The following is a 27,122-nucleotide window of genomic DNA, read 5'->3' on the forward strand; positions in this document are numbered from 1 at the left end:
CCTGCGGATTTTACAGAGTAAACAAAAGCCCAACTCCAAACAACGGTACTTGCCTATATGAAACTGTGGTAACAGCTGTAAAAATGTTATTGCCAGTTGCTTGAAGTTATTTTTTCACATCAACTGCCAGCATGGTGGTATCATCCAAGTAAAGAAAACCTGTTATGGTATAGCTAGCTGTCATTCTGCCAGAGCCTTCTGTCTGCCTTGTGTGCCTCTATACTAGGTAGCAAGGAACAAAAATATCACATATCGAACTCCTGCAAATGATGGGTGCGCTTACAAACTCTGTGCCTGAAGGCAAGATTACAGACTTGGGTCACAAATATTTTACCTTTGTTTCCAGTATTTTTGCAATGCGCTGGGCCCAGCTCTGGTAACTACAAAGAAGCGGGAGACTTTTCATGGACTTCAGTGAAAATTGGATCAGGTCTGAAGTAAGGAAAACAACTGCCTTTTACTGAACATGCCCAAAGGGAACATCAGGAATGACTCGTTCATATTCCTGAGCTCAGAAAAGAGTCTTCCAAGATGCTTCCAGCAGGGAAGATGGGCCTCCGTTTTATTGAAATCCTGAGTTATGACAGTTTCAAGCAATTCGCTTTTCCTTCTTGCTAAGATGCCACATAAATAAAATAGAGGTAATGATACCCACTCACGTGGACGTTCTTGGACAAAATGTATTAAAGAAGAAATGTGAGCATCATGTTTCTCACAATTAAGACACCTCAGAGAAACAAGATGTGAAATTAAAAGAAAAAGAAAAGGTAAGAATAACTCTAAGAAAAGTAAAGCAACAAATATTGCCTGTGCTAAAACTGGCCAGACAACCTTGCCATGCCAAGGCCATTTCCACTCTCTAACCATTTCTCCATCTTTATTAGCCACCAAACCTCCTTCCTGATTAAACACCTCTGTCACAGTGTTGCTGTAAACAAGCAGAAATATGGAACTTGTTTTTCCTGGTGTAGCTTAGTAAAACCTGAGCAATCCAAGAAGCTCTCTTTGATCTCTGAGTCTTTAATTAAAAGGCCATGTTGCATATCCAATCCTCCATTAAGGTTTTCTCATGCTACAGGCTTGTGAGGCAGGTACAAATTACTATCCCTGTGAGAGAGGCAAAAGAGTTGGGTTAAATTCTTGTTTTAATAATTCAAATTAAAAGTAAACAGATATCAAATGGTATGTGCTTTTGATACCATTTCCACTTACTACTACATTCCTAGGAGTTCTAAACAAATTCTTTTGAAACACATAGAAAAGCTCCTCAGATTATTGAAAGTTTTTTTAAGAGGATTCTGTGTGCTGATTGTCTTCTCTGGCACAAAGAATCTGAGGATTTATTGTTTAGCGTACCAGAGACAGTCCTGTGTTTTGCTGTTTTATCTCACAACTTCACTGAGTACAGTAAGTGAACCTTTAATAAAACATATTTCTCTTGAGTTTTCACTGGGGTTTGAATAATAAAGTTTCTGGCATAAGCCTCAAATATTAAGCTTTTCTGTTGCTTTTCTTTGTCTTGGCTTTGCGAACACATGACATAGCTATTGGAGGGTGACATACAGACTTTGTCCGACAATGCGAACACTGTTTTTTGCAGTAACATCAATTCTTTTGGACTTTGGGCTACTCAGTTCCCCAAGGAATAAAGCAGTGATAATAAACCATTCTACAATAAAGAATACGCTAGTGGACTATATCGTACTATGTGCAAAGTATTGTAGCATATATACCCTTAAGCAATGTAAACTGCTTAATTTTATACAGCCACTAGCTGCTAAACGTATTATTATGGATGAAGATGTTTCATCTAAGACACAATGCTGATTTTATTAAACCTAAATATGTTTATAAATTTGCCAGTGTACAGGAACTTTCAGTTAAATCATAGGATATGTGACAGCTGAAATTCAGAAACTGTGCTGTAGATACAAAATTATATGGGTTAACGTTAATAATTGTCCTTATAAGTAATTAATGCTTATAATTAGCTGTCAGCAAAGATTTTTTTTTTTCATTTAAACCGGCCTGCTTTATAAATTTCAGCACTTCTTCCTCAGAGAATTGATCAGACAGGGTAAATCTTAACTATTTCTGACACCTCCTCCATCCCTTAACACTATTTTAGCACTTTAAGATGGTACTCACAGAAATGGCTGATGTACTTGGAAGCTACCATACATTTTAAACACGTGGCCAGTTCTCTCTGAGGAGCCTCCAGGGTGTTAAGGCTGTCTTGTGCTATGTGAAAATACAAAGCTTAAGTATAAGCATTATGAAGAAGTCTAAAGGCCTGATTCTGGCCACAGTATCTCACAGCAATCTTCTCTCAAGCCCTGTCTGGCAAGGCGATAACGGCAAATCATCAAAATTCAAAATGTTTTTTGTGGAGCACGGTTTCTTTTGCAAAGGTATTCAAGCAGTTCTTAACAATTATTGGAAAGTTTATCTGCAGATTAATCACATTCACAAAATATCGTCTCACCGCTAATCCCTGAAAATGTCACTGTTGTGACAATTCATATCTCCCATTGTCAGTACATAAAATAGAAGTACATGTTTCTCTCTCATGAACAGAGAAATGTTAAGCTAAACTCCCAGTTCTCAAAGCAGTAACGCTCTCCAGACTAGTGTGTTGGTTTGGTTAAATTGTCTCCCATAATCCATTTTCTACATCATGAAAATATTGTCATTTATTCTAATTTTGCTTATGGAATTAATTTGCTTTTTAATTTGTTCTAAGGCAGCTTCTGGAGAAGATCTTCAGAATTTGAGTCAGGGAGTTAGAAAATCCAATTTAGAGAAACAGAATGAGGGATTAGAATCAGATGTTTAAGTAAAGACCAATGTTAATCTCAGTCCTGTTCATGGCATCAGTCAATAGAAAATGAGGTTCATTCATATGAATACAAAGCGCTGAAGCTTTAGGAATTGTCTTCTTAAACAGATTGAGCAGATTCTTTGCCTTGAACAATATAACAGCAGAAAGAGGCAATGTGCATTGTACATGCCTTCAAGTGAAAACCAGGAAATTATGCCTGTGAAGAGGATGGTCATCCATCAAAATGGATTATTCAGATAAATTCCAGGTTAGACCTTCATATGAATGACCTTAACTTCCCACCTCAGTCACAGTCACTGACTGGCCCACAGCCCAGGAGAGCTGCTGAAAAAGAATGCAGGTAATGTAAACTCCTTAATTACTCTCAGCCGCAATCTGAAGAAGTACTTTGAAAATTAAGCCATGCATCACTTCAAGCATCAGGGCAGAGAGTTCTTCTAGCATACATTTCTGTAAGACACCTGTGGTTGTAGCTGCACTCTGGGAGGTGTATGTTACTTAGTCCACATTTTCATCCACATTTGTGGATGATTTCAAAAGGCTTGTGGGAGTGTGGAGGAAGAAGTTCCTTAACTTCTCAGTTATTCTCACTTGATTTTCTTACAGCTTGAGAACGCCCAAGATGAATGGTCAGGGTGTGATCTCTATTCAGTCTGAACATCTTCCGTTACAATGGTTATTATCAGGAAATCTGATTACTTTATGTAAAAGTCAAATGAGGTGATAAAGAATGGCTAGAGACACAGACTGCTAGAGAATGGGCCAAATGATTTTTAGAATTAATGCAGGGAAGCTCAGTTTCCCTAGGTTTACTCTTTCACTACTAACAAATTGAAAAGCAAGTTTCTTGTCAAAAACAAGAACTCAAGTGGGTTAGAATTGCAGTCACAGAAATGCATTACCTGCTGCAAGGCATTCCCTTCACCAAACAAAAATTAAACCTATGATGACAGAAATAAGAGCTCCCATGAGATAGGAAGGCACAGGGACAGTTCAGTGGAAGCTGGTTGTCTTGATCCCTTAGACATTAAACTGTGATCAAGAAAACTCCAGCAGCTGCCTGACCACACAGTGCACTGGCAGATCCACTGGTGGAGCGCTGAAGGGAACTGTGCATGATCTTGAGATCACGAAGACGGAAGAATAAAGAGGCTACCTGTGATACCAAGAGCTAAAGGCGGAACCAATACTCCTGCAAACTTATTAGCTCAGAGACAACAAGAGCATGCAACTCTACAGCAAAGCATTTCACAGGTGCTGTTTCTTAGTTACAACCAGAGAAACTGGATGCCACATTTTCAGAAAACAACAGAATAGAGTGTAATTCTCTTCACTGCCTAAATATTTGTCTATGGAGCCCTTCCTCCACGCCCAGTGCTGAGTATCTCTGCAGTACTTTTAACCTTCACCAGCCAAGGAATTTCAGTTCTGCAGTCCTGGCGGCACCTGACCAACTCCATGCCCAGCGTTAGGAAGAAAATGCATAAATGCGCTTTTTTTTCACACAGCAATGTTCTTAAAGAAATCCAACAAGAGGTGCAGAGTAAGCAGTCCTTCACTTCAGATCATCAAGTTTGTCCATTGTTTAGGCAGAACTGGTATAATGCCTTGTGAAGAACTTTTCAGTTAGTGCATTAGTGCTGCCATTCAGAGCAAAAGGTATTAAGTCAGATATCTGTGGTCAGGTGGTTTCCAGTAGGCAAAGGCTTTAAGTAATATTTCAAAGCAGTTATTCACCCTGTACTGTGCTAGCAAACAGTAGTGGACCTCCAGTGGCTATGTAGAAACCCTTGTTGGCAAATGATCAGAGATAATCAGAGAAGGACTAAATATTTAAAAACAGATTGTATCAAAAAAGCAGGGGGTATTATTCGTGACAGTCACTCTCTTCTCATGCTAGTCCATACTTTAGTTAGTTCAGACATTCAGAACAGCTGTCCAGCTACTGCATTATTCTACCCACCTCTTCTCAGCAGCAGCCATCCAACTGAGCTCTTACCTCTTTCCTCACAAATGCTGGGTGACAGCAAGAAGCTGATTGTAACAGGTGACTGGACAGCATCATTTTACACAACAGGAGATAGGGAGAAAGCGGAGTGCTGTGCTTATGATCCTCCAGGCAAGGGTGAGTCAGCTTTCAAAAACATAAACTCAAAGATTACTCTTTTTTAAAGAGGAAGACTGCAGTAGCACATAGAGAGCTGGAAGGGGTTTGACCTCAACCTATAGTTCTGCACTGAGGATTACTGACACTTGCTGAATGAAATGCTCCGGATGCAAATGATTTTTTATGGCGCAATATGTTATGACTCTATCACTCACCTTGAAAGAGGAGACTAAAAGTGCTTTGATAAATGGTTTGAAACATTGCCCAGTTTCACTGGCTTTGTTCTTCTAAGTGTCTGTGCCTCTTGCTTCAGCTGCAAAGCTATTTCATCACGTCCTAAAACAATGCCTTGCAGAGAACTGCAGTATAACAAGTTATGAAGTGGAGCGCATTGGCCTACTCATAGTCCTAACAGAAAGTGCTTTTTTCCCTTTTGTGGCAAAACATAACAACACAGGACAACCCTATCTTTACTTCCTACAGGCATGTTTGATGCTGTCTCAGGTTTTCCTTTTTCCTCTGTAGTGCAGGCTAGTAGAGAAAATTTTTCCTTGTATTATTCTTTCCTGATGACAGTGACTTCACACTCTGTACATCTGGGCCCTGGAGCACCACTCTTAACCTCCTCTAGGGCTTGGCTTGTCCTGGATCTCACACTTTGACTAAGGAGGACCATCCTTATTTCAAACTATAACAGTTTAATTGGAAGAGTGACAAAGTGGAAAGTTTATTAACAAGTTTTGGGAGTTTTAAAATGTACAATACAAAGAAAATTTACCAAAAAAGTCATAGAATCATAGAATAGCTTGGGTTGGAAGAGACCTTAAAGATCATCTAGTTCCAAACCCCCTGCCATGGGCAGGGACATGTCACACTAGATCAGGCTGCCCAAGGCCCCATCCAACCTGGCCTTGAACACCTCTAGGGATTGGGCATCCATAACTTCCCTGGGCAAGCTGTGCCAGTGCCTCACCTCTCTCATGGCAAAGAAATTCTTCCTTATGTCTGGTCTAAATCTGCCCCTCTCCAGTTTATACACATTTCCCCTGGTCCTATCACTACAAGCCTTTGTGAACAGTCCCTCCCCAGCTTTCCTGTAGAAGTCTTAGACCTCAAGCCTTTAAACACACAGATTTAGTTGTGTGTTACACATGGCTACCCTCTCCAGTGTTGATGGTAGCTTCTTTTACCCTTTGAGTGCAAACAAATATGTTCATAGTCTGAAGCAACCTGGAGTAGATTTATGAAATTTAAAAGCAAATTAGGCAAAACAAAGCTTGTGCTTGGAATAAAAATACCCGTTTAAAGAAAATGTGATGAAACCTGAATTTATTCAGGTTATTTGGAGGAGTCACACCACAGAGGAATGCTGTGAACGCTCCCAGAGCATTAGTCAACAAATAGTAACTTCATGAAATCCACACAGTTCTGCAGTGTGCTGTTGTTCAGTCCATGCCAAAAGCGTAGAACGAGGCTATTATGTGGCATTCTTCTACTAAATGCTCAAGATTTTATGTTAAATATACTAAACTCATGAAACGCTGACAGCAGAAAGGAACATTAATTATCACATCTCAAGGAGATAAGGTTAGATATAGGACACGGTCACCTTCCCACTTAGCTCCTTCTGCTCACACTGCCAGGAGGGATGCCAGTTCTGGTCATGCACCTCCCTCATCTCTCCCACCCTGTCTTGGCCGCATCTACCTTGGGACTCCGTTTTGTATCTTCCCTGAAAAAACAGTTGACAGAGACTTCTCTGCTCCCAGCAATACCGGTGTCATACTGTTACCTGGCAGTAAAGCCAGGGAGAAAATCTGTGGTGAAACAGGAGGGCAGTTCTCCTGGTATCCTCTTGCACCTCTCTTTCATTCTAGAAAATTAGTATTTCCAATTTAAGATTGGAGGAAGTGTGAAGCGGAAGAAGGAACAGAAGAATGTCCTGGATTTAAAAGAAAATACATGGCCAAAGATATATCCAGGTCCTGCCTCCAGCATTGCTGCTGTAAGCACTGCTTCCAGTATTCCCTAGAATGAAGAAGAGGTGGAGCATCCCAGAGGAAAGCAGTTACGTCAGCAGGCTGTGAGGAGGAAAATGTGGTTTTTACGCTAACAGTAATTATTTTCTGAGTGAGTCCTTGAAAATCTGCTTCAAATAATTATTTTCTGAGTGAGTCCTTGAAAATCTGCTTCAAATAATACAGGAAACACATCTGTGTGAATGGGAATACATTAATGCATCAGTGGATTAAATTATTTGAAGTTGATTATAAAACTGAAGATCAAAATATCCGCTTTTGATAATTTAGATTCATACTGCTGTAAACTAGTGTTTTCGTGAGATATGACAGACAATTATTTCTGGTGATAGGTAATGTCTTAGTTTGTTATCTAAAAAAGAACACTAATTGCATTTGCAGCTATGACTCAGTGAGAACATCAATAAACATTCTTTTGTTTTAAAAGGGAGGTCTTTCCCCAATTAAAAATCGTATTCACATGGCTTTTCTGGCTTATGGTCTGTCCAACACTGTCTTCTTATCACGCTGCCTAGTAAAGCATGAAATTGGAAACCTCAGCATTCATTACGATAATGTGTTTTAAATGCTAGAAACAGCAGACTGGCAATAACACAAGAAGGAGGGAAAAATTCGACCTGTTAAGGACATGCCACAAGATGTGGCTCACTCTGCTTCTGAATGACCAGATTCCCCTAAAAGCAGCCAGGTGAGGAATGTGTAGTCCAGCTGTCAGAATGTTAATGTTTATGTTAATGTTAATGTTGTTAATGTTAATGTTAATGTTAATGTTAATGTTAATGTTAATGTTTGCTTTCTTAATACAGTCAGTCCAGCGTCTTACTTCCACTTTGCAATTTTTTCATTCAGCATTCCTATTTTTCCATGTTGGTTATCAAGCTACTATCCTGTTGGCTATCCAAGCTCTCTTATACAGAGTATATTACTTCTCGGGCTGGAAGCAGCGTAGCTTGGAAGGTGCTTAACTTTGCTCCATCCTACACATCCTGTTCTTTGCAAGCCTAATGAACACAGCTTATGAAGTGCTCCTGGATCCAGTAACAGCACTTAGTGCATAACAACACCTCAAACTGGAGAGACACACTGTTAAATCCCACCTCTTCAACTCATTCCTGATTTTATTTCACTCTGCTAGTTTTTCATTCATATTCTTGGGTAAGTAAAATGTGACTCCCCTCTATGATTTATTTTTAGCCTTCTTTTTTTAAGGAAAGGAGCTTTATGCAAATATCCAGTTTCAGCTTGATTTGACAGAATAACACATCCAAAGAAAATGATGTCTGGACACAGTCTGTGAAAACCAGCAGCTGGGTAGAGGACAGAGGACCAAGGAGGTGTCCCCAGTAAAATAAAGGCAGGCCAAACTCTGTTGAACTCCTTTATCTGTGACTTCTGTTTCAGAGTAATCAAAATCCATGGTCTGGCAACTTGTCTCTTTTGGCACATACCAGAGGAAACGTATCAGGAGTACAACCTAGTTGCTCTCTTTTTCAGGTTGTCAAAGGCACCAAAGGGGATATAGTGAGGTGTAAGAACAGTCTGGTACACAAGAGATAAGACTCACAGAATCACTAGGTTGGAAAAGACCTCTAGGATCATTGAGTCCAACCACTCCCATTAGCCACTAAACCATGTCCCTGAGCAGACTAATGGGTTCAAATCAAACACAAAAGTAGATACACCGTTATAGGACCTCTCAAGACAATTACAGTGGATCTGTTGGAGTGAGTCCAGAGGAGGGGGACAGATGGTCAGAGGGACAGAGCACCTCCAGTACAAGGACAGGCTCAGTGAGCTGGGGTTGGGCTCATTATCAGGGAGTGCAGGGACAGGACAAGGAATAATGGTTTTAAGCTGAAAGCGGCGAGTTTTAGATTAGATTAGGAAGAAATTTTTCACTGTGAGAGTGGTGAGGCACTGGCACAGGATGCCCAGAGAAATCGAGGCCACATCCCTGCAAGTCTTCAAGGCCAGACTGTATGAGGTTTTGTGCAACCTGACCTGGTGGGAGGTGTCCCTGCCCATGGCAAGGTTCCCTTCCAACCCAAACTATTCTATGATTCTGATTCTCCGATTGTCACTTTATCCCACTGACTCAGCTATATGGAAGCAGTCTGCTCCCACCCAAGCAGTTTGACTTAGAATCCTCGAATGGCTTGGGTTGCAAATTACCTTAAACATCACCCAGTTCCAACCCACGGGCACCTCCCACCCGCACAGGGGCGAGAGTGCCTGTTCCGCTCTCTGGACAGACACACGGACAGCCTAGAAGACACCCCGCCTGCGCCTACATGCCCCGCCCCGCCACTTGCCGCGCGTGCGCACCGCTTCCCCTCCTTTACCCCTCCTAGTCCTCCAGCCTTCCCTGCGTGCCCCGCGCTCGCCATAGAGTGCAGACCCGCTCGCACGCCTCTTGCTCCCCTCCCTCGCTCTCACTTTCTGGTTCCGGCTAGGAAAAGCCTTCTCCCTTCTCTCGCCGGAGTCCTCCAGCCTTCCCGGCGTGCCCCGCGCTCGCCATAGAGTGCAGGGCCGGCCCTCGGTCTCGCTGGTTCACCCTGTGCGTGGGAGCCGGCGCGCGCGACGACATGGCGGGCGTGGGGCGGGCGGGCAGCGCCGCCGCCGAGGAGGAGAAGCAGCACCTCAACGGGGAGCTGCTGCCGGACACCGAGGACAAGGATGGCGAGGCGGGCGACGCGGCCGGGCTCGGCGCTGAGGATGGAGCCAAAAAGAAGCGCAAGAAGAAGAAGAAGGGCAAAGCGGGGCCCCTGGGTAGGAGCCGTGCCGCGACGGGGCCTGCGCTGACAGCGCAAGGGGGGCAGCCGGAACGGGCCCAGACCTGTCTTGCTGGGTCTTGCAGGCGGGTGGGAGCACGGGGTCCTGCCGTGAGGGGCAGGGTGGACCGATGAGCAGCTGTCCCGGGCCGAGCGAGCCGAGGGGAGCCCCTGGGTGAGGAGGAGGGGGAGGAGGAAGAGGGGGAGCCCCCCTGGGTGAGGAGGAGGAAGAAGAAGAGGGGGAGCCCCCCTGGGTGAGGAGGATGAGGAGGGGGCCGAGGGGGAGCCCCCCAGACGAGGAGGTGGCTGAGGGGGAGCCACAGGACCGGGAGGCTGCTGGTCGGTGCCGGGAGGATGGATGCTGCTGCCGTTCAACACCAGGGAAACTGGGGCGGGGGAAGTCTGCTCCGGTGCGCGACGGAGCAGCCACCTCTTCCCTCAACTCCTCCTATGCCCTGAGGGGGGAAAGGCGTGAGGCTGCTGCTGTAAGAGTCATTCCGAATGATGGAGGCTTCGTACCCCTCCCAGGTTCTGTGAGAGAGCCGGAACAAGTCTGGGCAAATAGTGTAAAGGAACTACGGTTTGGGTTTGTTTTAGCAGGCTGGCAGTGAGGATTGTGCCGTGCGTTTATAATTATCTACTTCACGCCCGTGTTATCTCAGAAGACCAGGCTGCTGCTATGGCAAGAAAAATTAGTTACTCTGGCAGGAAAAAAAAGTAATCAGAAGTGTCTGGATAATGCAGCCTTTATATGCAAGTTTCAATAACGGTGTCTGTCACTGTAGCGCCCTACAGTCTTAGACTTCGGGTCTACTTTTAAAAAAAAAAATGTCATGTGTATTTGTAGGATGAGTGCAGCGTAATATTTCTATAAAGTTTTGGGAGTTGTTTACTAATGTGGAGCTACCCTTTTACCTTAAGTTCTACTTTAATTTTACAAACAGGACAAGAAATGGATAAAGAAATGGAAGGTGCTCTTGGTGATGTAGCAAAACAATTGGATAAGCAAGCACTGGAGGAGAAAGAAAAAGATGATGATGATGAAGGCAAGTGTAACTGATCTTTTCTCTTGATTTTTCCAGTTTCACCTTCTTCCAAGACTCACGTTTTAACAAACCTTTTACAGATGCCTTTTGGGTTTATGGGGTGGTTTTTGCTTGGGAGAGGTGAGATGCAACTAAATATATTTTTCCCCTTTTTGACAACAATTTAGCTGTCATGCAAGTGTATATATAAAAAATAATAGGGATGACGGCTTTGTTAAAGCTTCTTGTTTTCAAGGATCTTATTACTGAAGGAAAGTGTTTAGTTTAAGACAAGCTAAGCAATAAATCATTCTCACTTGTGTTACTGTGGTCAATATAAATTTATATTTCAAATTATGTCTCTTATTCCTTGCTTAGAACAAAAATTGCAGACAAAATTTTGAAAAACCACTTTCATTAATAGGAGGTCTTAGTCTTTACCAGTGACTTGAAGCCTGTTCATCTCTAATCCTAATTCTTTATTAAAACTGAACTGAGGCGAGATTAATAAACAAACAAGACACATGCATTCCTTGTGTGTTTCTTGTGCTGTGCAGCTGATGTTCTAAGCAAGCACCTTGGAAGTGTCTGGCATCAAATCCGGGCTAGGTGCATCTTTTCTGTAGGAATATCAGATAAAGATATTTTATCTGATATTTCTTTTGTTTTGATTGATGGCTCTCAATATTGACACAGACATTGAAAAAGTAGATTTCTTAAGTTGGTACTTTTAATGCTAATTCCCAAGATGGACAAAAGTTGCCCCAGCACCCAAAAAATGTTTCTTATTGCTGTGGTTAGATATCTTCTTAGTTGACTATTGCTGGAATTCATTATTCCAGCATTTAATAAATTAGATATGGAAGTTGAAAAAAATGAAACAAGTGTGTTGGGATATATGAAATTACAAAAAAAAAATCTTTGAACATTATTAAACTATATGTAGCATCCAGTTGTACGTAATTACCTTCTGTAGAAGCATATTCTGATGGTTTATTTGTTTTATGGTGTATTTCAGGTTATGGAGTGGAAAGATAATTATACAATATGTGCTTTGCCATCATTGCAACTAAAGTAAGAAGTATTGAGGAGGATGGTGAAAACTTTATACAATTTAAAGAATTATTTGAAAATTAGAGTAGCCATAGTTCTGTCTCAGGAGGAGTAACATCGTTACAGATCAAGTCTGATTAGTCCTGGAACAAGTGATGTATTTTTTTATACTTTTGACAGTATTGGTAATTAGTATTTCAGTATTAGAAAGTATTAAAAAACTATGAAATGGTGTTATTGCTGAAATAATAATCTTTGGTTTTCCCACATATTAAGACTCAAATGTGTTTTTAGAAAAACAACAGTATTTTGCAGAAAAATAAACTGCTGTAAGTTTTTTTTTAAGATAGCTGTGTATTCTTCCCTGTCATGGTTGTCCCCACTTGTCATCTTTATTGTGTACTTTCAGAGTTGTTGCTTAAGATGCGGTGCTGCATTAGATTAAAATTGATAAAATACCCACTGCCTTTTTTTTGTTTGTTTTCTCCTGATAAGTCCATAATAGAGTAGCCTCAGAAATTAGATTGTGTACCTTTTGAAAGCTGGGAGAGATTAGGAAGTGCTCTTCAGATTTCCTTTGCAGTGTTAAAACATGCTAAAACATGCCAATAGAAAACATTTTCACATGATATTAGGCAGAGTTATTAAACAGCTCTATAACCGGAAGACAAGCAGGTTATTGGTCAGATACAGTAGTTGTGTTTCTGGCAGCATAGTTAGTCTGCAGCAATCTTGAAGGACATGAAAGCACAGGCCAGGTTAGTTTGGTTTGCAGTTGGCAGATTAGTGTGCAGTGATGTGTGAAAAAGCCACGATAAGCAGATAGCCACAGTGACAACATTTAAGAAATGCTGTACTTGTTTTTGCAGTTTAGGCCGAACGTTTAAAAAAAAATAATCACTTAGTGAATGAGCTGGAGTTATGTCTAATCAATTTCTTTATGAATAGTTTGAGCACAGCTCAAGGTCAAGAGAAATGTGGCAAAGCTACCACTTTTGAAAGAAGTTTATATGTACTCTTAGGGATTTTTGGCTGCCTGTGAGATATGAGTTGATAGAGAATCCGGTAGGCTGGATTATGTGGTAGGAACAAAATATTTGTACTTGTAATCTTTTTACAAAATTTTTAAGTAGATACTTAATGCCAAAAGCTGGGGAGGGGCAGGGGGTCACACATGACTGAAACTTGCTCGAGCTGCAAGACTAGAGCAGTCGTTATGGCATAAAAATATGGATAACACTGACTGTTGTGAGAGGCTTGAAATGTAGAGACTGGAACAACTGGTCATTGTTTTTGCTTGGTTTTAAATAAATGAGTAAATACAAGTTTCTCTATAAATGTATTCAAGAGGGCAGTGCTTTGACTTCATTCTAAAAGTTCTTTCAATTTTACTTCTTTAGATAAAGAAAATAAACGTTATATGTTGATGATGAGTACTTATCCATTTTGAAATGAAGTTGTGATTAAGTCCAGAAGGTTTACTTTGATGGTATCACATTAGATAAATATTTCATTGTGTATGAAGTAATAAAGCATTAGATGTAGCCAAACGTGAAGTCCATGCACAGAATTATTGTCAATCCCCAGATGTGACTGTAACATGGTGTGGCTGATTCTTGATGCTTACATGCTGTGCTCTCTGTAAACCTCCCACTGGTACGTCCCAGACTGGTTTTGGTCAGTGCTGGTTGTGACTTTTCCCGTTATCTTCAGTTTAAACTTATCCTGACCTACATGCTGTCATCTTTATTTGTTAGAGGTTTTTATCTTTCTGATGCATTAAGTTTCTTTAGCTGAAGCACCAGAAGATGGGTTTGAAGCAGTAGTTTCTAGCTTTTGTTGATTGTTGTGTCTATAACAGTTTTATCTCATGCCCTCCTCGAGTCCCAGGCGTCCTTTCAGGTGAATTGAGAATAGAGGAATTTGAAGTAGAACTTCTCTAGCTTTTCCCCAGTGCTGCATTCTTATTCTAGCTCGTGATATGTTTAAGTTGTCAACTTTAGAAAGCATGACTTAGTGTATGGACTGAAAATGCTAATGGTTTGGTAGCAGCTTCTATTAAATTGTATTATGACGTTTCCAGATAGTCCAGATGGCTTTGTGAAAGTTCTTTGGTTCTTTAAGGTTATTTTACATTCACCTTATGCTCGCTTTCTTTCCTGTAGATGGAGAGGGTGAAGGAGATGGAGCAACAGGGAAAAAGAAGAAGAAGAAGAAAAAGAAGAAAGGATGTAGGTATCAAACACAAAAATAAAGACTGCATGAATATTTGGTTAAGCACATGTAAGTGCTGTTCTTGGCAGTTGAAATACTTTTGGGGGTGCTCTTTGGGTTTGTAGGCTAAGTCTGGCTGAGTTTTCTTCTTTCTGGTATCCCTGAATGTCAATTTGAGCACTGGCCAAATAGTCACATGAGGGCATTGTGATAGGATGCTTTCTTGGTAGAAGCCCAAATTCTAGTAAAAGAATCTTAAATAACTTGTGCTGTTTAACTTTTGTGGCCAAAATAAAATACTTAGTATTTCCAGCGTGCCATATGTAAAACTTTCTTAAATTATACTCAACAGCTAAGGTGCAGACAGATCCACCTTCTATTCCCATATGTGATCTATTTCCCAACAACATATTCCCGAAGGGAGAAGAATGTGAATACCCACCAACACAAGATGGGTGAGTATTTTAAGCTTGAAAAATAAATGCTGTCCTCTGGATGTGCTAAATTGCAAATCTGTTAATATGCAAGTAAACAGGCAAAGTAAGTTGTAATGTGCTTTTTTCCTTTTTATTAATTTATTAATTAATTTATTAATTATTATTAATTATTAATTATTATTAATTTTATTAATTTATTAATTAATAAATTTTATTAATTTTCCTTTTTATTAATTAAAGTCTTCAGGCCGGAAACGTTCCTCCTCCCCTACCCTTTTAATTAAGGTATAGCCTGTATGAGCAGGATCACCGTGAGGCAGAGGATCTTGAGATCCAGGGACCAACAGGCTGTCAACAGGCAACTTGTGAGAAAAATAGTCTGAATTAGAACTGAGTGAAGGTTTAAAATTCAGGCAGATGAGATCCTTATACAACTGTTTGGGAGTCATCTAGATGTTGACTTCTTGTTTTTGTTGGTTTGGGGTTTTTTTTTTCTGGTAGAAACATGTCGATCTCAGAGTACAAGACAGTGAGGCAGTTTGATTTAAAAGCCTAAGTGGCATATGGTCTGCACTTTGCTTCTTTTTGTTCATATGAACATATAGTTATTATAATCTAAACTGCTTTTTATAATTCATAGTGAGGTGGGAATAATGTGCAGTTTTACAAAACAAGCAGCAGCTTCTGGTGTTTAACTGGAACAAGAGATCTGCATCCTTATGTTTTCCTTATGCTTTGTTAGGAACTGGGATATACCACCTTCACTGAGTTTCCTGATTTTTCCTGCTTGAAGTGTTGTGGGTCATGTTTTACTCATGTGAGGGTGGAGTGGTGGTGGAATTAGCTTGAACTGCATGGAAATTTGAATGAAAAGACTGTATTAATGAAAAGTTCACAGAAAACTTTGAATCAAAACTCTGAAAAAATAGGTTATTCAAAAGGGGGTGGGAAGTAGATAAATATTTGTTTCTGAAAGCGCTGTTTAGTTTTCAGTGACCTTTTTATTGATTGTTTAGTCAATGCCTGTTTCTCATAGAGTGTAAGCAACATAGTTAAGGTCCAACACATCCTTTAAATTGGATTCAGATATTGACAGATAATATGGTTTCATTTTTATGAGATTAAGATCTAGTTTTGAGGAAGGCTTTTCTTCTTTTTAATTATTTCGTTTTGATCACAGGGTGTGCTCATATGTATGTATAAATGACTGCCTTGTTTGTATGCTCAGTATTAGCATGCTAACGAAGGACTTTCACACTGATCTTAATGGGCTGATCCAGGAGCGAATCTTTCATGCTGAGGAGTTAAATGTTTATCTGTATATGCATGTGCCAAGTTCAGAAGTGATTTAAGCAGTTCAGGGAATTCGATTATAAAGATAATAAACGTGTTCATAGTTTATTAACAAAGGACATACTATGTACTGTTACATATCCAGCTATTGAAGATTAAATATTTCACTCTGGAGTCGCTGCTTTTCATTTGAAAGGAGAAAAAACAATACAAAACAACAAAAACTATCTTTTCTAGCAGGATTTAAGTGAGGCCGTCTTTACTATACCAAGAGTGTTCTGCTATGGAAGAAGAATATGTTCTTCTTAGGAAACTGAGAGTTTCTTTATATAATTTGCTTCAGCAAATACATGCTTAGTTTTGTGCCTAATTTAGATATGTAACACTTATCATGCTACTTTAGCCTTTCCTGACCTAGGCAGCTACTGAAATTAGTAGCTGGCATGAATTCTAGTCTATTTTTAATTCTTTATAGTAGTTTAATTTTATATATTGTTGAAGGATTTTCATGATGCTTCTCTTGTTCATGCTGAAGTCAGTAGGGTTTAGTCATTGATATTTTTTTTTAAAGAGTTGCACTTCTAATCATAACTCATGATGTCACATACTTTGTAAAGTTACATTTCATCAAGCTATAATTTTTTTATATATATTCTGTGGGAAGTTGAACAAGAAGTGGGTATGGTTAGATTTTCAAGGGGAAAATAGCAGTTCTTATATAAACATGTTTTGTATCTTGGATATTTAGTTCTGTTTGAAGGCTTGTTGTTGAAGACACCTAAATATGAAATGGTGCAACAGGAAGGTTGGGAAAGCTTTAAGTAATATTTCGGGATACACTGATTTTGTTAAAGTGGAGTTAAGGAGTTGTCCCTGCTTACTGGTTTCTGGCTGTGTGCTGTTATCTGTGTTAAAGTAATCTGGGGGATTATTTTCTGGAACTCTTGTCTTTGATCACTAAAATCTGCACAGCACAATCCTTTAAATATATGTACTAGTGAAAGCTGGGGGCCGTGAACTGGAGTGAAAAGGTGTAAACAAATGGCTTGGAGAAAGAGGTTAACTTCTGAAGCTGACTCATGGGATAGCCAGCGTGTTAGGAAACTAATGTCCTCAAAAAGCATGCTGGCTCATGTACCTGTTGGAGGACTTTGTTTGGTATGAGACCTTTATCTGATCAAATGATTTTTTTTCACGTCCCGAAGTGCTTAGGCCCAAACAGAATTTCTTGTCACCTCTTTTCCTGAGCTCCCATGTGGCAGTGGTGCAGCTTTGGCAGCAAGATCCCTTAGGTCAGAGACCATATTTTTAACTGTAGAGCCTATTTTGTCCCCCGTTGTCTTGCGTGGAGTGACTGTATGCTGAAATACAGTAGGGTAGAATGAGGATGGCTTCCTGCCAGGTTGCTGATGTTTAGACTTTAGTCTGTGACTAATGGCAGAGCAGCTGCCCAGACTCTGTCAGCAGCTCTTGCTACCACGGGGTGTTCCCTGCTGGAATCCAGAGCAGTCTGAAAGGATCCTTGAGTCCCTTTCCCCACTGTTTGTCTGCAGTACACCTTTTCCATCTTGTTGTGCCATGACTACTGTGCTGGGAGTAGTCCAATTTCCAAATGCAGTCAGGAGGCTCACGTGTTTTAGCCTGTTGCTTTTCTGGGAGGAGGGGGAGTTTGGGTTGGTTTTGGTGGAATTTAACAGTGTTAAGGCAAATCCTAAGAGTAGTGTGTGTGATGCTTTCTGTTGGAGCAAGAAAACTGCTCAGAGAGGTAAGCATGGGATTTCTTCTTTGCTCTGTTATTGTTTTACCTGAAAGGAAGCAGGGAGTTCAAGGGGAACAAGCAAAGGAGTTTAAAATATTTCCATCCTCAGGTTATTCTGAAAGACACTTTCTAGAATAGCCTGTTATCCTTCTTTATCTTTTCAACTCTGCTTTAGGATTGCAGGCCTCTTAACACTGTATAAATAGTTCAAAATGCAGTGACATTGCAGGGCATAGTCTCTTGGCTCACTTGCCTGATTTTTTGGCTGTGAAGGAAACTCTTAGAATGGAGCCAACAGGTAAGTAGCTACACCTTCGGATTTCAAAAAGTAATCCTATTTGGTTGTTTGTTTAAAATCAGCTCACTTACCTAAAGGTAGAAGGTTAATTTCTGAATTTGGAAACTTTGGCGTAGTTCAGCATCTGTGATCCATCTTGTCTGTCATCCGTTTTCTTTTATGACCCACCTACAAGGATGTCCAGATAACTGTTGGTTTTAGTAGTATTTGTCCTGCAGAGCATGTACGGAATTCTATGAGTTATCACTAGGGTTTTTTGCATCATCACAGGGCTCCACTGTCACCATTTGAAGGGTGTCTCTACTTTGTAATAAGAAGAGTAGTCTTTTACTTAAATTATGACAGTTGCTGATGTGCTTAAATTGTTTGTTTGGAACCTTAGTTTTATGGTTTCGTGCGTAATAAATAAATGCATTTAAAACTTAACTTATATTTAGTCTTGTATTGAAAATCATTCTTGTATTTGTTCTGTGAATCTACTGAAGAGCCAGAATGAGTGGGGTTCTCCTGGAATGTTAATTCACCATCCAGCAAATTTAGGAAGTAACTTTCTGGCACGTGTCACAGTAACTATGCGCTGTGCTAGGTGTTATTACCTAAATATTCTGAGGATGAGCAAAAGTAATTGTGGAACTGCAAGCTCTTAACTTCTGAAGAAGCTGGTTGTGTCGGTAAGAGTTTGCAGGCCAGGTAGCTACAGTGTGGTGCTGAGATTCTCCCTGCTTAAAGAACACTCTCTGAATGAGTAAGATTGTGCAAAAAAATGAACTTTTTGTATGAGCAGAGCATGTTGCAGTGATTTGCCCTGCTGAACTCAAGAAAGACTTGCAGGCACTGATACAAGTTGTATACGCCTGTTTTGTTTTTATGGTATTCTGCATCCTTCAAGCACACTGTTTCCCTGGGTTTTGGGGAGGATAGGAGTTAAAGCTTTTGAAAATGTGAGGAAATGATATGGTTCATGGCCTGAGTTTAATTTCTGTGTTTTTCTGCAATGTTACTACCTTTCATGGGTGCTAGTCTGCAGTGCTGGTAGATTTTTATACGCTGCCTTTATTCTGAAAATTATATCGAGGTCTTTTCTCTTGCACAGGAAAATGCAGACCTGACTGGTTAATAAACACTTCATAGGCTTTAGACAGAAGTTGTAATGACTACTGTGATTATAGTAACTTCTCATGACAAGTTTTATTTATTTTGAAGGCGAACTGCTGCTTGGAGAACGACTAGTGAAGAAAAGAAAGCACTAGACCAAGCCAGTGAGGAAATCTGGAATGATTTTCGGGAGGCTGCAGAGGCACACAGACAAGTGAGGAAATACGTTATGAGCTGGATAAAACCTGGAATGACAATGATAGAAATCTGGTGAGGACACAGACCTTCTCAAAGACTTCTGCTGTAGTTTTTTCCTCTTTCTTCAGAGAGGGAGGGATTTATTCTCAATTTTGTGTGCTGAGTTCACTGTGTCACGATTGTCAGGGAGATTTCTGTTTGAAGTATGCAACCAGTATGCCCAGTTAGTTCCTTTAAATTTCCTCTTAAAACATATTCTTAGCTTATGCAGCTTTACAGGGCCTGGGATCATACTGAATTTCAGACAAAGCTTTCAATTATGTTCACTTATTTTGAGCATGTGCTTGGTTTGAATGTTCAGTGCCCTGGCTACTCTTGCAGATAAGCTCTGCGTCAGTGCTGAGAAAAGTGGCAATAGCAGTAATAAATATCCTGGCTTTGCCAGAATTGTCGGTGAAATGCTACATGGATGAGCGATGCACGTGCAGTCTGTGTCAGGGAGTAGGTAAAGAGGCATAAAAATGCCATGACTGTGTGCTTAGTCCAAGGCAGGAAGATTATTCTCTATATTCAGTCTTCACTGGGTGATGATGTTTCTGGAGAAACATGATGTTTCTTCATGTTATCCTCTGTTGATAAATAACTGAACACATGGATTAAAGTTTAAAGAAATATTTAGTGGGACTGATTGATTGTCTTGACTGTCCAACTACTCCTTTTTCTGTCCTTCAGTTTATCTACAGTGAATCGCTGCTGTCTACATATTGCACTGATCTAGGACAATTTAGCTTCCAAAACTGGATGCTTTCAGCCTGGTATGACTGAGGACTGTGCTGACAAGAGTAGGGTAGCAAGAAAGCTAATCAGAGCTAATCCCCAAGGTAACTGTGCAAGGATGATGGAAAGACGTAATATACCATTGGGGAAAGTGGAAGAAAGACAGCTGCCTCCATAATCACTAGTCTGGCTGAAACAAATCTGTCATATTGAATTACGCAGTTTGACTGTTATGGTTATAAGCAAGAATTCTCCTAAAACATTATTTTTCTTCGTAAGATACCTCAGGCTATGGGGACTAGCCTATTAAAATAAGCTTTCTTCTTTTTCCAGATGGCTTTGAATGAATAGCTTTCTTAAATAAAATCAGAGTATGGCACATTGATGTGAGCTGCAGTTCACAGCATTCGCTGCCATTGCAGGAGTGTGCACTGGTGGTGAATGTGTATCTATAGCTTTCTGGTAGCTAACAGCTTGAGAGTAGACAGAAACCAAGAACAGATGCTAGTCTCGTAAGGTTTTATTTTATTATAGTTATCACTTAAGTTAAAGAAATATTATTGTCTTTCTGTAATTAGATTTTTTTTTTTGATAAATGAGAGGACTATGCTGTTGCCTTCTTTCTTTTAAATGCAAGTAATTGTAAAGAATGCATTTAATTTGCCTAAGCTTTAATTGTCCAACTTCTGCTGCTCATGAAGAATGGGTTAAATGTAGCTTGTAAAGGATGGATGTTTTAAATTTGTCAATTTTGCACAAGAAAGAGTAGGAGAAACATCACAAAGAACTGAAGATCATTATGTTGTACTTAGGTTTTCTAGTCTAAGGTCTCCTCCTACTTAGCATTCAAGTAGTTTCAGATTTCACATTAAAGCATCTGCTTGAATATTGTTCTCGGGTTTTGCTCTTCTGTTGATTTATTTGAACTAATCATAGGAAATGTTAATGACAACTACTAAGTTCTTGTTTTCCTTTCTGCCTTTTAGTGAAAAACTAGAAGACTGCTCACGTAAGCTGATAAAGGAAAATGGTTTAAATGCAGGCCTTGCATTTCCTACTGGGTGCTCTCTGAATAACTGTGCTGCCCACTACACTCCCAATGCTGGCGATCCAACAGTCCTGCAGTATGATGATATTTGCAAAATAGATTTTGGGACGCATATTAGTGGTTAGTTTTCATTCTTGAATTAAAACTTCAAGAACATTCTTCAGTGCAAAAACTGTGAAGCTAATTAACTTCTGCTGATTTCAGGTCGTATTATTGACTGTGCTTTTACAGTCACATTCAATCCAAAATATGACAGACTATTAGAAGCTGTAAAGGATGCCACAAATACTGGAATAAAGGTATGATCCTTATGTAGGTCACCAAGTCTTTTACGGTAAGCTTTCCATTCTTTTCCATTTAAATTTGCGTTTTATTTTCAGTGTGCTGGAATAGATGTACGCCTCTGTGATGTTGGGGAGGCCATACAAGAAGTTATGGAGTCTTATGAGGTCGAAATTGATGGTAAAACATACCAAGGCAAGTTCTTTTCTTTACATAAGGATAGTTGTTCTTAGAGTGTGTGTATATATACATATTTGTATAAGTATTTATTTGTATCATACTGAAAAGAACTCTGTACTAGGAAGTAGAGTATGAGTCTTGCGTAAGTACATATTTCTGGCTGGCTTGCCATCCCCCCATTCGTCTGGAGGAATGTTCTTGGCTTATCCTTTCAAGTACTCTATTTTTAACAGATACAATGAAGACTAAACAACTGTTTCAAAATGTACAAATTATTTGATACCTGCTATTTGGCTTCATTAATAAACTTCTGTTACTGTTGGAGTTGCTAGTCTTCCATAATGATGTTTTGATACAGCATGCAAAACTAACTCGTGTCTTGACTCAGAACTGTCCAAGAACTGTGGATAGTTTTGTATTCGGTTCTTTTGCCGTATGATGAGTTGCTATTGTACGTTCAATATGGGCTAACAAACCAAATTGTCTTAACGGATTTAACATTTGCTAGGAAAATGCCTGTAATATTAATGTTTTCTTCAAAAGTGAAACCAATTCGCAATTTGAATGGACACTCGATCGGGCCGTATAGGATACATGCTGGAAAAACAGTGCCCATTGTGAAAGGAGGAGAAGCCACAAGAATGGAGGTAAATGGAGTTCTTAAATCTTTTTCTACTAAGTTTCCCAAACTGTCACTGCATGAGTATATTTCCTCAAGTGTAGTGTTTGTCATCCTGATGGATAAAGCAATGGAGGGAAGTTTTTGCTGCACTTTGTAGTGTTCCTGTAAAACAGTGATCACTTGTCATCACTCATTTCATCCTGTTTAGCCCTGGAGTGTTCATGTATCTAAAACTTTCTGAAATTGAAGACTTTGAACCCTGCTATTTTGAGAAACAACCATCATACACCAAAACACCCTCTCGAAATCTGAGTGGCTTTCGTGGTGCTTACAGAAACTTTTGCATATGTATTTCTCAATGTGTATATGTTACTTAAATGCAGTGTTGGAATTGCGCACTTGGGAGCAGAGAAAAGGACAGAAATTCGGATTTTGGGGTGAACCTGAGAGACCAGAGTTTTCCTGAAAGTTGTTTGGACTTGCTAATCATTCACACTTTCCTTGTCTGTTCAGTCTGTAATTAAAAGGACAAAATAACAATCTTCTCTTGCTTAGGTAATTTTTGAGGAATATTTCTGTAGTGTTGTAGCATTGGATTTTTGTTTTGCAAATACAGTGCAGTTTTTCTTTGCAGATGCAAAATAATTAAGCATGTTTGTAGTTAAAGTGAGAGGCTAGATCAAAGATATTCAAATAGTGTTTTGGAATAGGGAAAGAGAAATTGCTGTATGTGATGTGGCAAACGGTACCAGTTGGAAGAGTGGTATTAAAATACCTCAGATTTAGCCACTGTTTTGTATGCTAACAAGATACGAAAGCTTATTTAGAAGATTGGTAATGAGATAAAAAGCTTTTAATTTCATTGTAAGCCGGATCACTGATCAGCAGTCAGAGTACATAAGACTCCTTAGAGCTGAATAGGGAGGACAGGTGTGGTCTGGACAGGATTGTTTTTTCAAGATAGATTCACTCTTGTCACTTGAACCTTAATTGTTGATCACCTTGTTAATGATGTAAGCAAAAAGAGGAAGTTTTAACTGTCATCTTGTCTAAAGAAGTGTGCAAAGGGGTTAAACAGTATTGGAAGAGGAAGGCAGAAAAAGCTTCTGTGTCCTTGTTTTAGCATAGTGAGTGGTTAGGTCTGTTGATTGTCCATCATCAGTGTCTTATTAGTATAAATCTTAAGTTCTTTAAGAAAAATCTTAAAGATTTCAGAATTTTTAGATTGTTTTCATTGAATATCCAGACACTGGGGAGAAGCCATTTTTTAAATTCTACACCTTCTGTAGGTTACTTAGGACACAATTCCGCGTCGTTAAAGAAGTGAATTTTGCCAATGAATAATGTGGAGCATAGCCAAGCTCTTACTGTACTGTGCTAATTATAGTATCAGACTGCAATCCAATGAGTTTTTTGTGATAGAGAGAAATGCCTCTGACCTTCCTTATTCTGAAGAACTGTGTGTAGTGTTGGGATTTTTGTTGTTGTTGCATTGTGTGTGGGTTTTTGTGGTTTTGTATTTTTTTGTTGTTTTTTTCAAATGAAGCAAGTTGAACATTTAGGGGCGTCTTTAAGCGTTTGACTTGAATTTGAAGGCAGTGTCACTGCTTTTCATATGACTTCTTATTTTTGGGGTTTGGCTTTAAAGTAGCTTAATAAACAGAAAAACAGAACTCCTGCTGTTAATGCTTGATGCCCTGTCTTGTAAAGTCCCCTTCACAGTCCTACCGTTAAGGATATTGGCAGAAATGAGTTTATGTAATGCTGTTCCAGTATGTTCTTGGCTAGAATTTTGATGATGCCCTTGCAGATACTTGTCACCTTCATTTCTTGGAGAAATTCATCTTGTGGAGTAGAATGAGCAGGTTAAGGGTTTAGACTAGCAGCTTTTACCAGAAAACTCTTGCAGGAACTGGGCAGAAAGTTCTTCAGTGCAGTAAATCTCTGTAAATGTCTATATATTTCCTCAGACTTGTATCTGAATAGCAAAGGAGAGATACTTGCAGTTAGCAAGTGGTTTGCAGCAGAATGTAGTTTCTTAGCTATACTAGATGTATGTTTTTACAATGTTTAAGCCACAGTGGAGAAATTGTGATGAGAAGTGTGCTGATAGTTGTGGCTTGAAACAAATAGAATGGTACTAACACAAATAGGTTATGATTTGGAGGCTCCTGTAACTTTACTGTGTGAAATCTCCCTATTGAATATTTCTCTGCTTGGATTTTGTGATTGAAATGATTGACGTTTAATTACTTGTATTCAGAATTTGTTATACTGAGATTGGGCCATTCTGATCTAACAATGTCGCTTATTTTCATATTGTGACATGTTCCCTTTCTTTTTCTCTTTTTAGGAAGGTGAAGTATATGCTATAGAAACCTTTGGTAGCACAGGAAAAGGTGTTGTTCATGATGATATGGAGTGTTCTCACTACATGAAGAACTTTGATGTTGGGCATGTGCCAATAAGGTTCGATTTTGTTGGGTTTTGTTGTTGTTTTCTGCTACAGCTGCCACCCTTTCAGAATTCAAATTTGATACAATGCAGGTTCTTCATGAATTAATGTGGCTGTCAGAGGACTCCAAGGGTGGTGTTAGCAGTGTTCTTGTTACAGAATATGCTCCAATTGTAAATATTACAATATGAAATTATTCCAAAGGATCTGGAAATGGAGAAAATACATGATTATGTACCTTATTAATTTTTTAATAACAATATATAGAGTGTGTGTATTAATCTGCATATTAAATGTATAGATCTTCTTTTAAAAATCAACATCTATGTGGTTGTGCACCACAATATTTCTTAGTGCTCTTCCTAGAATATATCGAGTTATTCATGTCATCTATTTTGCGCGTTTAAAATTCTTGTTTCAGCATATTGATATGAATTGAAATAGCTTACTAATTTTCAGTTTTAACTGAGATTGCGCTTTGGCATTTCTATCAGTGCAGCGTATTTTCTGAAGTGAAGACTGTTATGGTTAGAAACATTCATGCTTTTACAGATGTTTCTGTTTTGTTTTCCCTAGAACAATTTAGTAATGTGAAGAAGGCAGGGCGAGGGTGAATTAGCCTAAAGGTTGGAAAGGAACTGCTTATGCTTGGAAATGAGATTGTTTTTTAGATCTATAAATCTCCAAATTTTGCGCTTATACATTGTAAAAATTATGAATAAAAACTCGCCCAGCGTTTGACTTCAGAAGTAAAACTCCGGAGTTTTAAACCACCAAGTTTATGTCTAAATTAGTCCAGATTATTAACCACTTTGGATCGGGAAGAATTCTGGTTTTCTTTATAAAACGAATCATCCTTTTATTAAGAGAATGATTCCTGCCGCTGTTTTGCTTGGATGCAGTTAGATGCAGATATCTTGACAATCTAACTTGCCCTGTTTGAAATGGATGGCCAGCATGTTCGGCAGCATTCAGATTTCTTTTGAAGGATATCTTTTTGAGGAGGAAAATGCACTTTGTTTTGCAAACAGAACACCCAGCTGATGTAGAAAGATATCCCAAGAGTGGGCAGTCTTAAAATACCTTGAAATCTAACCCTTTTCTTAATTGGTGTGTTTTATTTCTGTAGCGAATGCTTGCTGGTGATAACTCTTCTCAAACACGTTCTTTTTTTTCTTCAGGCTTCCAAGAGCAAAACACTTGCTAAATGTTATCAACGAAAACTTTGGTACTCTTGCCTTCTGCCGCAGATGGCTGGATCGCCTGGGAGAGAGTAAATACCTAATGGCATTGAAGAACCTGTGCGACTTGGGTATAGTGGATCCTTATCCTCCCTTATGCGACATTAAAGGCTCATACACGGCGCAGTTTGAGCACACTATACTGTTGCGCCCAACGTGCAAGGAAGTTGTCAGCAGAGGAGACGACTACTAAACTCAGAGCCACCTCAGCACCTTGATACTCTAGGCTTTGTCCGAACATACTCTACCAGAATTAATTTGCAACATATTGTCTGTTTTAACAGTGGACGATGTAATAACTTTCCGTATTTGGAAAGGAAGGAATTTAATCAAAGGCAAGTCTTCTAATGTAACTAACCAAGGGAAAAGCTTCCAGGCCTTTAGAAATATTTCAAAAGTTACTTATTTTTTTCCGTTCAGGGACATACGTGCTATAAAGCTCAATTTTTAGTTTGGAATGAGTTATACATTTTTGTTTCGAACATTTATGATAAAAGATGCTTTTCAGATATTTATATTACCATATTCCTACTTGAATGCTTTGAATGACTACACCTGATTTCTGCACCCAAGTCCTCTGATATTGCCTTTTAAACTTCCTGGAATCCATTTTGTAAAAAAAGAAAAAATAATAAAATAAAGACAGATTTTCAGATCTAAAAATCTATATACTTTTTAGAAGTCTGGTTATGATTCTGGTCAGGAGCCTGCTGGGAAACCGCTCTATTAAATAATTTACAAACTTGATTTGCCATTTCTTGTCTTGAAACTGGATTTGTCTTACCCCTAATATAAAACTTTGCCTTCTAGTGCTTATTTCAATAGTCCTGTCAGTGCTGGGATACAGGGCAAGAAATCATCAAGTCATTGTGGGACTGGGACAAAATGTGACTTGTATAGAGATGCACGGTGTGATTTGTTTTTGAGAGAGATGATCTTCGGCTTAGATGGACTTCAGCTGCATTTGGAACATGTCCGATACATTTGTCTCTTGCTGTTATCAGCAATATGCAACCTCAGGCTGAAGTCAACCGTGAATATTATTATATATCCCTACATAATTTTTGCCGTTGCCATGCCCTTCTGCACAGAGTAAAATTTTCCTTCGTGTGTTGTCCAGGCTCCTTTTAATTACATACTGCACTGGAGAAGTTGTGGGGACAATGAAAATATTACTTTATTTTGGAGTGTTGAAGGATTTTCCATACAGGCAAACAAGTCTGGAGTATTTGAAGTTTCCTTGATGTGAGAGGTCAGGATCTGTCCTCCCACTGCCACAAATCTGACTGGTGAGTCTCATTTGTAAATGTGAATTAAATCCTGTGGCTCTTCAGGCCTAGATGCCGTACGTCTTCCACTGATGAATATTCACCTCACGGCTCAGGT

At 39.4% G+C, this 27,122-nt stretch overlaps 1 protein-coding gene across 1 annotated transcript; it reads left to right on the top strand.

Moving 5' to 3' along the window:
- Positions 1-9,341: 9,341 nt before the first annotated feature.
- Positions 9,342-26,483, top strand: METAP2 (methionyl aminopeptidase 2). The gene is made up of 11 exons (XM_054088984.1): positions 9,342-9,757; positions 10,704-10,805; positions 14,003-14,068; positions 14,404-14,506; positions 19,042-19,203; positions 20,895-21,076; positions 21,161-21,255; positions 21,337-21,433; positions 21,962-22,065; positions 24,394-24,509; positions 25,677-26,483. Exons 1-11 carry the CDS (start codon positions 9,574-9,576, stop codon positions 25,927-25,929), a joined length of 1,464 nt encoding a protein of 487 aa, XP_053944959.1. The 5' UTR covers positions 9,342-9,573; the 3' UTR covers positions 25,930-26,483.
- Positions 26,484-27,122: the final 639 nt, after the last annotated feature.

This window comes from Cuculus canorus, chromosome 1 (assembly GCF_017976375.1).
Source record: "Cuculus canorus isolate bCucCan1 chromosome 1, bCucCan1.pri, whole genome shotgun sequence".
Taxonomy (NCBI): domain Eukaryota; kingdom Metazoa; phylum Chordata; class Aves; order Cuculiformes; family Cuculidae; genus Cuculus; species Cuculus canorus.